The sequence below is a fragment of the Solanum lycopersicum genome, chromosome 7, assembly GCF_036512215.1.
Source record: "Solanum lycopersicum chromosome 7, SLM_r2.1".
NCBI lineage: Eukaryota > Viridiplantae > Streptophyta > Magnoliopsida > Solanales > Solanaceae > Solanum > Solanum lycopersicum.
This window is the reverse complement of record NC_090806.1, coordinates 3638652-3652788: the sequence shown is the minus strand read 5'-3', so window position 1 is coordinate 3652788 and position 14137 is coordinate 3638652. Positions and strand designations below refer to the sequence as shown.

The window sequence follows — 14137 nt, the reverse complement described above, 5'->3', positions numbered from 1 at the left end:
AAATTTTATCGAAATTTTAGGTATCAGTTATTTCTCATCGGATTCTAGTTACCTTCTTCTATGATAATCTCTCCGTAGTTGATGATTATTATTTTGTAGTGCATATTCTAATAGAAACTTATATTCGACAATAAATATATATAATACTGCTTGTGCTGAAATTAAATTTGTTTTATCTTACTTCCTAAATGACAAGGATATTATAATTTAGCTTGGGATTTTTGATTACTAGATTCAAAATATAATAAATCTTAATTTAATTCTCATTTTAACTAATTAGTTGAGATTTAAATATGTCTCGTTTCAATAGTAATTTTTTAAAATATATTAAGTTATTAATTATTATGCCTTTTGATATTTCTTACATAATTTTTTTATTTATAAATTTTATTTCAAAATAAATAAATTAAACCACCAAATTCATAGTCAAAACTAAATAGTTTCACTCTTGAAATTCAAAGGATACCACATATTAGAAAGAAGGAGAATTGTGTATCATTTTTAAAAAAAATTTAATCGTTTATCGCTTGTCGTTTTAATTTATTTGTTCTATTTTTTTAATCGTCTTAAAATAATATCTCTTTTCTTTTTGTACAAAATTTGATATACATTTAATCAAATAACATAAGATTCAAAATTCTTTTTTATTTTTCTTAAAATATGTATCAAATTAAATCAACCAAACAAATAAATAAATTGAATCGAAAAGATTATATTATTATTTAAGCATAATAAATAAATATAACTATGAATTTCACGTCAATTGACAATTATGGCCTTAACTGTGAATGTGCACAAGTAGACACTTAAACTTGTATAAGATTAAGCAAATTGCACATTTATCCTACACGGTACCCTACATAACAATTTTGTATTCTACATGTATTATGTCAAGCAGAACACTTGTGTCTACTTGTTCAATTTTATAATAGTTTAACACTATGTTTGGATCATTGTTATCCGCTGTATTGTATTATATCGTTACTATACCTACAATATTTGATTTGATTGTTCCTTAAAATGTATTGTATTGTATTGTTAAATTTCGTTGTTACGTAACAATGAAAACCACTATTTAATGGAACAACCAATTTGGTGCATTCCCATTGTTACTTAATTTCTTTTGCCAATTATATATTTACATAATATTTTAAAATACTATTTTATCTTAATTATTTAAATCTAATCAGACCTCATACCCTAGAATAATTAAGGATATTTTAGTAAATTTATAAATTGCAATACAGTACGATACAATCAAATCAAATAATTAAAATATTATTAAACAACAACAAACAATACAGTCTAGTCAAACATTGTACCTACCATACAATAGAGTACAATATAATATAATACATTATGAAACAATGGGTAACAATGATCCAAACAAAAAGTAAATGTCTACTTATGCACATTCAAAGCTGAAAGTTATAATTATTCGTTAATGCAAAGTTAAGAATTATATTTATATATCGTGCCTATTATTTATTATTACTATCATTATCTTCATTGCATCATTGTAGATAACCTTATCCATGTAGGCCATCCTTGAACGTAATCTCCAACTGAATTTCTTAAAGTAGTCAAATATAAAAGTGACAATACTATTTATTATTATGGGTCCTTTGCTTTTTGCCTAATTTCCAATCCATAGGGGCCACAATAATTATACTTGAGTGAAAATTTTCAAATTTATATTATCATAAATTATAATTTACTCAATGAAACGATAAGTTTAAATAATTACCCAAGTTATTCGAGATTAGTTCCGTATGCATGTATTATTGTATTTGATTCGTATGATTATAATATATCTTTTGATTTACGTGATTACAATACATCTAAAATATAAAAAAAAATAATGAAATTCACCATCTTTAAATAGAAGTGGTCATTTGAAAAAAAGTTGCTAATGTGAAAAAATAAAATTATACATAAGAGTTATAAGACAAAAACGAGTCTTTACCAGCAATTAATATTATATTATTTTCATATAATTCAACACGTGAATAACGTACCTTCTAACCAATTATAACAAAGACAAATAATATGTATCACGTTCAAACGCTTCCTTTTCTCCTTGTGGAAAAAAAAAAGTAGCCACAATAAAGAAAGCAAAATATTCTTTACATTATATATATATTATATATACATCCACAAAACCTTATTTTCAGAACCTTATCTTGATTCTTTGAATTTCATTTTTTTCATCCAAATTCCTACTCCATAAAATAAATAGATACAGAATTAATATAAGTAGATTTCTTTGATGTTGCCTATTTATTTAAGACTATTATGACATCTATTTTTTTGGATTTTATTTAAGAAAATACGGCATTATCTTGCATAAAAATTGTATCCATTTGTGTGGCTCCAACTTATTGCCAAAGGACACTATTTGTATAATAGGAAATAATTATTTTGTTGTTCTATATAATTTATTCTTCTATTTTAATTTATATAACATATTTTTAATGTCTTTATTTTTAAATATTATACGATTTAATTTAACTCAAGAAAAAACTTTGCAACATTTCAATTTCTGAATATATTTTTTACATTTTTATCGTTAACCATTATACGATTTAATTTAACTCAAAAAAAGAACTTTGCAATATTTAAATGCTAGTTCACGTCGACCTTCTGAATTTGTTAAAACAAAAAAAATTATTAAATAATAGAAATCACATAAACTATTGTTAACATAGTTGCAAATTATATATTATATAATTAGAAAGTCTACCAATTGGTTTAGCAACCTGTTTGACACTTGAAATGATGATAATGATAATATCAATTATATTTAAATTAGGAAGCAATACTATAATGAAGAATATTTGAGTAGAGTTTAAGTCGTTAAAAATTCGTTTCTATTTATATACTTACTATTTTTATTAATTTATGTAAATATAAATAACTTTTTTGTGTTAGAAATTAATTGTATATTTTAAATAGTACATATGCTAATTAAATATTAACACTATATATTGTTCAATATATTCTACATGTTATTAGCATGTATTGTTATTTTGTACATAATATATATTAATAATTATAACAAATTTAATATTCAATTGTTAAAATTTAAGTATTAAAATCCCTGCATAACTAAGTAGCACCTACGTAACTAATATTCACATTGCTAATATTAATAATGGATCAAAATTTTCAATAAAAAGATTCAAAAATTCATAAAAATAGACACACGAAAGAGTAAAGAGAGTTCCACATCTACTATATATTTATAAAATATTATTTTAACTATAAAATAGTATCATTTCCGTTAAAAAGGGTTAGAGTGAATCCCCTTATATCAAGGTGGCTATGCCCCTAGCTAATGCCCACTTAATTAAACTCAACTTAACTACTTTGCATAAGTAATATCTACATAACTTAACTCTACATAATTAAATACCGACAAAAATTAATCCTGTATAATTAAACCTACATAACTAAACTTTACATAACTAATACCTTCATAATTATACCTAATAACCAAACAACCCCTTAGTGTATATATTGGTAAACATATATATTTCTTTTATTTTTTCATTCAGATCATTAAACATATCAAAATCCGATTAATTTAAATTCACGCCAAATAAAATTTTACTCCTAAAATTTCGATTGATAACTTAATTCATATTCATGATTAGAATTTAAAACCTCTAATTAGTTTAATGGGTTTCAACTCATAGTTAGCTGTTATTGTGTACTCTCTTATACAATGGGTTGTTCCCAACTCTCAGCTAACTTTGCACTTAGTTCTCAGCGACTCTGTGGGCACTATCGCCAAATCAGATTATTATTTTTTTGTTAAAATATGAAAAAATTAAAAGAAATCAATATTTATTATATACTACATATTTTTTTAACTGATATTAAATTAGTTTTAACTTATCATAATTTACTGAAAAAAATATATGACAAAATTCATCCCCAGTGATTGATTCCTCCTTATATGTATTATCTATATCATTTATTTTTAAGTAAAATTTTATTGTTATCATTTTAATTCTAAGTTGTTTGTTTATAAAATCAATTTTATAGAATTTAATTCATTATATAATTTAATTCAAGTTATGTCCAAAATGGTCCCCAATAATGTCCTTAATTGATGTTTTAAGAGTCCCGCCAAACGAATTAAAAAGTACCTGCAAACATAAGAAACAATAAACAGAGTCAGTACCAGAAACTTCATTTAAATAAATAAATAAATGACAGACAATAATGGTTATAAAAAAAAAAAAAACGTATATTTTACTCTTCGTATACGGGAAAATAATACGTATACGTATAATACGGACGGATACGGGATACATCACGGCTAAAAAAGGAACAGGAAACGGGGAAGGCCAAAAAACTGCCGGAAAAACGTCGGTGAAATGGAGATGAACGGATGTGATAATTGGATGATGAATTGATGATAATCAAACACCTTGAAGAGACTAAATTCAGGTTTATCATGTTAATTAGATTCAGATCGATTTGAATTTGAGCCTCAGAAGGCTGTGTTTTTTAGAATGGAAGCTTCATGAACAGCAACGCCAAAATTTCATGAATTTAGTTTTATGTTATAGTAAAAAAAAATTAAAATATTTAACTATTAGAGTCTATACACAGTCGGATCTTAGGGTTTCGGCCACCGGAGTACACAAAAAACCGTTCCGTTCCGACCTCCACTTAGTCCTTCTCCAATCGAAATTATGCCTTACGAGTCATCAGCTTTGGACATGACGGAGAGCCGGCTAGGTCTACGCTGGAAATCAGCACGTCGGCGTTGTTGATGAGATGAAGGACGAATCAAAGCTGCCAAAGCTCTTTTGACCAAATCACCTTCTACCGTACCGATTCTCACGAGCGAGTTCGTCATAGCGGACCGCCTCAAAATCAACTGATTTGGACTGTAGGTAGCCGCCGTACCGCTACCAGTTGAACCTGAACCACTTTTATTCTTATGTAGACTACATCGGAACGAACCTGGATGTGTCGTCGGTGAGCACATACACGACTTCTTCTGACTCCGGTTCCGCACCACGTGGTTCCGGTTCACCGCAGCAATAGACCGGCTCGGTGAAGTTGAACGTTCCAAAGAGAACCGCACAGAGGACGCCGGAGACGACGACCTAGAGCTGTATAAATTCACACGATTCGGAGACGTAGATCTGTGGAGAATTGCATGTGAACCGGTAGAAAAACCGGAAGTTGATGAAGCAAAAGCAGAAGACGTCGACGAAAACGACGAGTTCCTCTGGCTAGGTGAATAGAACTTCCCGGCCGGTGAAAGTGAACGGATTACCGGTCCGCTTGACCTCCGAGTAGAAGCCGCCATTGTTGTTGTCAGAGTAAAATAAAACTGTAAAGAGCAGAGGAATCTAGAAGAAAGTGAGAGAGAAGGAAAAAAACCGGAAGATTTTTCTTCTTTTTCTTTAAACCCGGTTTGGGCTATTTGATTTGGCAAACCTTAGCACCACTCAAGGCATATATTTATAGGAGTCCAAATTTTTTCCCCTTTTCCCTTTATTATTATTAAATTGCATAAGCAAGCCCTTTAACTTTCTGGAATGTGCTTTTCTGGTCCAAAATGCATTTACTATGATTATTTTATAATAATAAAATACAAGTATTACTTGATAGTTAAGTAATGATAAACACCCCCTAGGCACATCATGTCAATTCTATTTGAGGATTTGAAAAAGGATTTAACTTACTGTAATTATTTTAAAGTATCACTACAATTAAAAGGAAAATAATTTAATATAGTTTTACAAATAAAGTAGTAAATTAAATATATGCAAGTTTACAATCTGATTTTTATAGATAGATAAATATTTACAATAAATTATTTATTTAAAATAAATGTTAACGAGATTAAATTGCAATAATAATACAACAAATTAAATACTAATATGCAAAGCAAACGAGACGATAAATAGTAATGCATGTTTACTTCTCTTATAAAAAGTGCAATAACACTCGATTACTTACTAATTTATTTCAAATAATTTTATTTATATATTATGTCTTATCTAATTATCTTCTATCATTTTCTAATTTTTTTATATTGAATTTCATTCAATTTATTATTATTATTATTATTATCTTTTTTAACTTCTATCATAATCAACCTCCCAAAATTTCATATTCAAACATCTAGAACCTTTTCAAAATATCTCAATTCATAGAGGCCCCAAAGTGCAAAAAGTGTAAAGTATAAAGGGTGAGTATGTAAATAAGACATTGTCAATTCCTTAGGAATTCAATTTTCTTGACTAAAAGCAAGTGGGCAAAATACAAATAGAGAAATTATTCTTTCCTCTACTTTTTTAAAAATTAATAAAATTAATTTTTAAAATTTTAAATTAAATTATATTAATTAAAAAATATTAAAAATATAAATATTTAAAAGCTATATAAAAAGTATCATAAATTATAATTTTTATATATTAATATAATAAATAATAAATTTTTTATCAATATTTTTATAATTTAATATTAAAAAATTATAACAATTAAAAATGAACGGAGAATAAATCTATAACCACAGTTTAAAAAGTATAGTCTAATAGGACCTAGAAATTAGGAAACCAGGGGCTGCTTCGAAATTATTTTTAAAAAAGGATCAAAACGACAAGGAAACATTGCCGTTTTGATTTAACCGCAACTGTATTGTAGGGACACTAAAAGACTGCCACGTACCCGTATCAACTTCAGTGACTCACATCCAGTGGGTTACACGTATACATACATGTTGTTTATTTTGTAATAAAATTATTTTATGTCTACTTCAAATATAAAAATCTTTCGATTTCAATTTGTTTGATATAATTTACTTATAAATTAAAAAATTTAACTTTCGTAAATATCATAATTTCATGTGGTTAAGAGTTTTATAATCTAAAATCAAAATAGGTACTTTTTTTGTTATAGTAATATATATGATATATTTAAAATAGGTATTATATATATATACACTTTTTAACATTAAATCACAATTAGATGTTACATCCACACTTGAGTTTAATTAGATGTTACTCTTATGGTTAATTATTTAATTAAGTATGAATAATTGATATATTTATGCATATATATTTATCTTTCGGAATGACTCAGTCAATTTGAAAGGTGGCTATTCAAAGATAATTTAAAATCAATTGTCTTTTAATGTCTTTTGAATTGAATTTGTCGCATAGAACTTCCCTAGTGTAGCTGCAATATCGCATGTGTGGTTAGCAGACTATTTCGCATTGAGGAGTTTACCTAGTGCACACAAAGTACTGCTCACCATAGACTGTTCATTCAAAACAAAGACTGTAGCAAAGATTGTAATGATGTGATTTGCATGCTAGTACACAATGAGGAGTTTACCTAATGCACACAAAAGTGCTCACCACAGAGTGCTAAGCACTCCAAAGGCAAAGTTTCACTCAAAGGCAAAGGTTGTGGCAGAGATAATAATGGCCGCATATTATCCCGACGTTTCAAAAAATTAAAAAATAAATATTTACCTCTTAATTAAGAATAGACTTCATTTTGAGAGAGTTGAAAAAACACTATCTTATTGAAAAATTCGTACATGTATGAATATGTTAAATATTTGTGACTCCATTATTGAAATAGTATCTCTCTTTCAAAAAATATGTTTTTTTTCACAGACGCACAAAGAAAATATTTTGTTGCGAATGAATAAAATATTGAAAAATTTACATAAAATCCGAGTTATTAATGCGAGCCTTTTCCAAAAAAAAAGGGAGAATCTCATGTTCCAACTTTCAATAAAAACAGACATGACGTGGATTATTCAAGAATCGAAGTTGATTTGCTTTTTAAATAAAAGATATCAATGAACTTGATTGTGAAATTTTTTTAATTAAAAGAATAAAATATATGTATTTTTTGAATCTTACTGATTTAGTGACTCACTCCCCGTGGATTACACATACACATGTTTTCTAAACTCAATCGGTATTAACTTATGTCAATCTTTTTAATCCCATTAGTTTTTAATTTATATTAATTTATTTTCTTTTAAGTTTCTTAAAATAAATTATTTCTATATTGAAAAACTCTAATAAATAGCCAATTATGTAAATTTGTTGGAATGTTCTTATTCAGATACATTCAAATTTAGTATAATTGACCATTTCAATTTCTAACAAAATATTTTAATTAAATGATTTCAAAATTTTGATGATTTTTTTTTGTCTGTATATAGTATTTGCACATTTAAAAATTGAGTTAACCATGTAAAATATATCAGCTTTTTTAATTATATGCGTTCAACCGAATAAATCTTAAAATCCTCAAACGTTGTCAACTTGAAATTGATCCATCTAATTAAAGCAGTTAAACCTAGTAGTTTAACAAAAAGATAAACATACAAATATGTTTTTTTTTTTCAAAATTGTTTAGTTGAAATATAAGTTAAGTTATTTAACTAAAACAAGGCTTAACGAAATATCCTAATAAACCTAAATGCTATAACTTTTTAGAACTTTTTTTTATAGCCACACTAATGATAAATATACTTAAATGATGTACATAATTAGAAAGTGAATACTGAATATTTATTAATTTAATATAAATTAGGTAGTTTTCTTGCGCTTCGTGCGGTCATGAATAATATTTGCATTGAACTTGAAAATAATTTTTTTCTAATATTCATACATTAAAAATAATTATAAAATAGATTCTTAAAAAATATTAGCAATATTCTAACATGAATTTAATCACACTTCCTAATAAAAAGAAACATTTAAGTTGCATAGATTATACATTGTGATGTATGTATTATAAGAAAAAAAATATGTTAACATACTTATAAAAGAAATTACGCTTGAACATGAAAGCAAATATAACTTTTGAACATGTATAATGAATTTCTTCAATCGATAAATGAGAAATTTCATATCTATGTAAAAATAAATAATATGTAAGGTTATATGTAGTAATTTTAAGTTATAGAATTTAATAAAAATATCACCCATGAATTGAATACAATAATTATTTATGCACAATGAATATATGTACGGTATGTGCATATGTTAAATCTAATCGGAGACAATAACTTGACAGAAACATAAACAATAGAGTTTAAATTATGTAGTAAAAAATAACAAGTAATATCATAAACATAAAATAATAAACGTAAAAAACATATCATGATATGAAAAATAAAATAAACTAAAAAAAATTAAGTTTACTTAATGCATAATGTCCCTTTTAAGAAAAATATTCCCCTTCAATACGAGAGTTAAATATAAATACTAAGCAAAATTTTAGAAGAAAAATACTTTTATTGGAAAGCATGGGAAGATCATAATCAAAGGGCGGTGGTCATGTGGGGTTTGTATTATGAAATTGTGACATTTCATAACTAAATTTGTGATAATAATTTAGTAAGACATGGCCTTTGGCATATTAATTATTAATTAAATAAGTAAATTACAATAATGTGTGTCTTACCTAAACAATATGTTTTAATCATTTTTGTAATGATATTAGGACACAAGTAGGAGGATAATAATATTTGGTCCATCGAATATTTTCTCTAAGAATTTGGGATTTGTTCAATTAAGTAGGCTTTTGTGCCAAATGCATTGGGGAATATCCAAACTACTTTATGAAATAATATTAGGTCTATGGAATAAAATCATTAGTACTTGACTACATGTTTTTGAATGTGAAAAATATATTTTGATTTGATACTTTTTAGTTTATTTAGCCAAATTTCTAGAAAGTTAACAGTTCTTGATATTTCGAGGTGTTCAACTAAATTTTTAGAAAGAATATAAAACTGTTAAATTAGTAGAGTATCAATCTATTTTTCAGAAACTTAATTTTTTGCTCTAATATATAAACATGTTTTTCAAAATGATTTAGCCAAACTTTTAGGGTGAATATAAAAGTATTAAATTAGTAGTGTACCAAATTATTTTTCAAAAACTCAATTTTTCGCTTTAATAGGTAAAGACGTTTTTCAAATTGATTTGCCTAATATAAAGAGAAAATGCATAAAAAAAAATACCCTTAAACTATACAGGTGTTTATATACCGCTTAACATGTTTTTATGTTTTTTTTTCTAATATAAATGATTATGTTAGGAAAATGTTTTTTTAGAAATACTTTTAACCAAAAAATCTATAAGCTTGACCAAGTCATCAAACAACCATTTATGATAATTTCATGTTTCTTTCCATTTCAATTATTCAACTCATCTATAGATTTTTCTTCCAAGAGGTTCTAATTAAATTAGTTTTCAAAATTAAAGAATCTCATGTTGAAATTCATTATTTTAGAAAAAAGAATCTCAAAGTTATTTTAGTCTATTGCATGTGTCACCATACTTTTTTCTTTCTTTTTGCAAAGAGTGGAAGAATCCAAAAACAACCTAATTAAAGTATTTTCATATTTTTAGTTTTATATTCTTTTAACGATCATTAAATATTTATCATAAAATATATTGATTATAAATTATTTATTTACTTTATTTAAAATAATTATTGATGTGCGTCTCATTAAAGATCGATCTGGTGGTATTTTAGAAAGAAAATTCACACATATTTATTTTAGATATAAAACTCAAAACTTTAAAATATTTTAAATGTGTCTTTTATCGTTAACTTTTTTGCAAATTTAGTTGATTTCTTTTTTCATTCAAATTATATTATTCCAAAAGGTGTGGATACACTACTTTTCTAATACTTTTTCCTTGAAAATTCGAATAAGTAAAGTCATTGCACATTATATTGTTTTGATATATATATATATATATATATATATATATATATATATATATATATATATATTTACACTATTATTTATATGGAATAATATAATTCATGCAATCCAAAAGATACGTCCACCATTCCCACTACAACTAATTGCTTAGAAGAGACGGCATTCATTAAAAAGCACTTTGAGTTTTAGTTGGCCACTATTCCACATTCAATCAACTTCAATATTCCCTCATGATATATACTTCAATTTTTATTTCGTCGCTGTGTTTGAGTCAGTTTACGTATAAAATAATCATATATTTAATATAATATTACAAATAAGGTTTAAGGTCTGGAGGTTAATATTATACATGTATAGATCTTATGTATTTTTATTCTGTAAAGGTTTAAGGATTGTTTCTGATAGATTATCTCGGTAGTAGGGAAGAGCATGGCCATATAAATAAGCTCCCCATCTTTTAAAATGTCTTTTTATTATACTACCTAATTGAAAAAAGGACCACAAAGACCAATAATTTAATTTATTAAATAAAAGTTTTGCAATGCACAAATTGAAAAAGAGATTCTCCTAAAGTCACACACATGAAAGATTGCTATCTTAAACCAAAAGAGATTGTATCATATTTATTCTTTTATTAATTTCTATTGCCTTTTAGAAAGAAAAAAAATTAGAAGAACAAAGGTGTTTTTGACATGTCACTTACAATTACTATTTTTTTTTAATGTTTAATTAATTAAAATTCTTAGAAAATATTCTCTATAAAAATATTATTAAAAAAATATCGAAGAAGAGACTTTTCTGCTTAAAAACAGAAAAAGTTGATTTCGTAGAACATAAATGGCATTTCATACTAACAAAATGCTAATTTCGAAACTTAAACACACTCCGACCCTACTCTATAGACTTCTTTTATCTTCCACGACAATGCAATTATAGTATTTATACAGATTATATATAACTATTTGAGACTATACGTTATGCATTTATTAAATATTAAACTATAAATAGAAGAGTTCTTTTTTTTTTTGAAAATGTACCAATTAGAAAACACAAAGAAAGTCTAGTTTGGTTTAAAATATTCATAAGAGAAAACAACTAAGTCAATGAAAAATATAGGGCCAAAATGGAGTGAATTATATGGTGTTCTTGAGAGTTGACCAAGTCTGGTCAACAATTGAAGCTAATTAATTAATTAGCCCTTGAAGAGGCAAATTATTGACATTTTTGCAACTTACTATTGAAGCTAATTAATTAATTAGCCCTTGAAGAGGCAAATTATTGACATTTTTGCAACTTCCTAACTAGTTGCACCCACTTCATTGAAATTTCATAAAATCTCAATAAAAAAATATTATTTTGTGTGAATCTAAATTAATTGTGTTTAAATATTGCGAAAAGAAAAACATTTTATGCATATGTTATATAGGAATTCGATGTGAAATATTTTTTTTGATTCTTCTTAGTGTATCAAAGAGAATACCTCATGAATAAAGTTGTATATTCCAAATGCCAAAATCTTTTATATACTTTCTTCCATCTTATTTGATACTTTAATTTTTTTATAAAAATAAATCTGAAGTTTTACTTTTTTTTACTAATATGAGTTACGGTAAGATATTGAAATAATTTTACTTTAATTAAAAATTTTAAATTTGAGCTATAAATATAAATAAAATTTTATTCAGAGCGAATCTTTAGTCTCATCGATAAAAGGAAGAAGAAAGAAGGATCAATTTATTATTTAAAGTATATAAAAAGCTATTTAACTTATTTATTAGTAGCTTGTTAGGAAGGTAGTTACTTTTTATATTATATTGTGTTATTAATTTTGAATATTTATGTATTTTAACTATTGTTTAGTGACTTAGTCATTAATTTAGAGAGTAGATTTTAAAAAAATTTATCTTTTTACATATTTATTTTTGAAGCTTTGGCTTACAAAACTTTAAAAAGAATTTAAGTATAGTACTTTCTCAAGAGACAATTTCAAGTTACAGATTACAATGTCTAAAGTTTATTTTCCTTTTAAGTTTCAAGTATAAAATCTATTATCGAACGAGATATGATCGAACACATGTACACCAGTTAGAGATGAATTTATATTTTAATAATCTTTTTGAAATTAAATATTTTATATCTATATTTATACTATAAAAAATAAAATGAAACACTTTATTAAATGTTGAATTACTAATTTATAAAATTAAAAATAAATTTCAAATACATAATTTTTTTTAAAAAACTATTATATTTATATTAAAAATTTTAAATTCAGAGGTCACACTTCAATATGCTGAGCTCACATGCATTGCCAGACCATTTGAGCTCAAAAAAATATATTGATATTTTCTTTTATTATAATATTAAATTAGTATTATATAATCAAAATTTTAAATCAGATATCACAATAATTACAATTATAAATAAATTCATGAATTATAATTATAGCAAGGTGATACACTTTGCTCTCTAGATTCTTATTTACTCAATTTCAACACTAAAGGTCATTATCACAATCATACCTCTTTTAACTATCTCAAAAATTTTCATCCATTTCATTTAACAAATAATAATTAATATAAATATTTTGCTATGTGTTTATATTAATTGATTTATAATATGAGAAATAATTTAACGAGCATGTAATGGATACATGAATAATATAGATTAAAGGTGACAATTAACAATGAATGTAAAAGAATTTTACCATTTAAAATGAGGCATTAATAAGTGTAACTTAGGAGCAATTAATTAATACACAAATATAATTGTTTCTTTATGTTTATCTCTAATAAGTGTAGCTTAGGGATTAGCACTAATAAGTGTAGATTAGGACCAAAGTAATTATTTCTCTTGATGTTTATCACCTTGTATAAACAAGTCAACTCTACTATCACTATGTAATACTTCCTCTGTTCCGATTTACTTGTTCATATTTTCTTTTATATTTGTCTCTATTTATTTATCCATTTTAACAAATATAAAAAGGATAAAAGTTTTTTTTTCTAATAGCCCTTATTTAATTCTAGAAAATTTCTAGTACTATTAAGTTGTAATACGTGCTTTTTGAAACCAAAAAATATATTTATTATACTTGGAGAGTTGCATAATCTTTTAAGTTAAAGATAAAATTGTAACTAAACTATGATAATAATTGGTGCCTTAATATGTGTGTCACTTCTAAAGTGGACAACTAAATAGGGATAGGAGGAATATTTATATTAGTGCTATATAAATAATTACGAAACTAATAAATATTATGTACTCCATCCGTTCATTTTTCACAGTTTATTGCAAAAAAAAAACAATTAAAAAAATTGAACACTTGCTAAAGATAACATTAATTTTGAAATAATTTTTTAAAATAAGGTGAGACTTATTTTTTATAGAGCTGTC

The 14137-nt window shown here is 25.3% G+C and overlaps 1 protein-coding gene across 2 annotated transcripts; it reads right to left on the bottom strand.

The window, feature by feature from the left end:
* Positions 1–3208: 3208 nt before the first annotated feature.
* LOC101254911 (uncharacterized) lies at positions 3209–5472 on the bottom strand. 2 transcript variants are annotated; one of them, XM_069299870.1, is made up of 2 exons: positions 4981–5472; positions 3209–4154 (listed from the first exon to the last, which is right to left on the bottom strand). In XM_069299870.1, exons 1-2 carry the CDS (start codon positions 5330–5332, stop codon positions 4144–4146), a joined length of 363 nt encoding a protein of 120 aa, XP_069155971.1. In that variant the 5' UTR covers positions 5333–5472; the 3' UTR covers positions 3209–4143. The 2 variants fall into 2 exon arrangements, with proteins under 2 accessions (XP_069155971.1, XP_010323270.2); XM_010324968.4 differs by lacking the exon at positions 3209–4154 and having other exon boundaries at positions 4554–5472.
* Positions 5473–14137: the final 8665 nt, after the last annotated feature.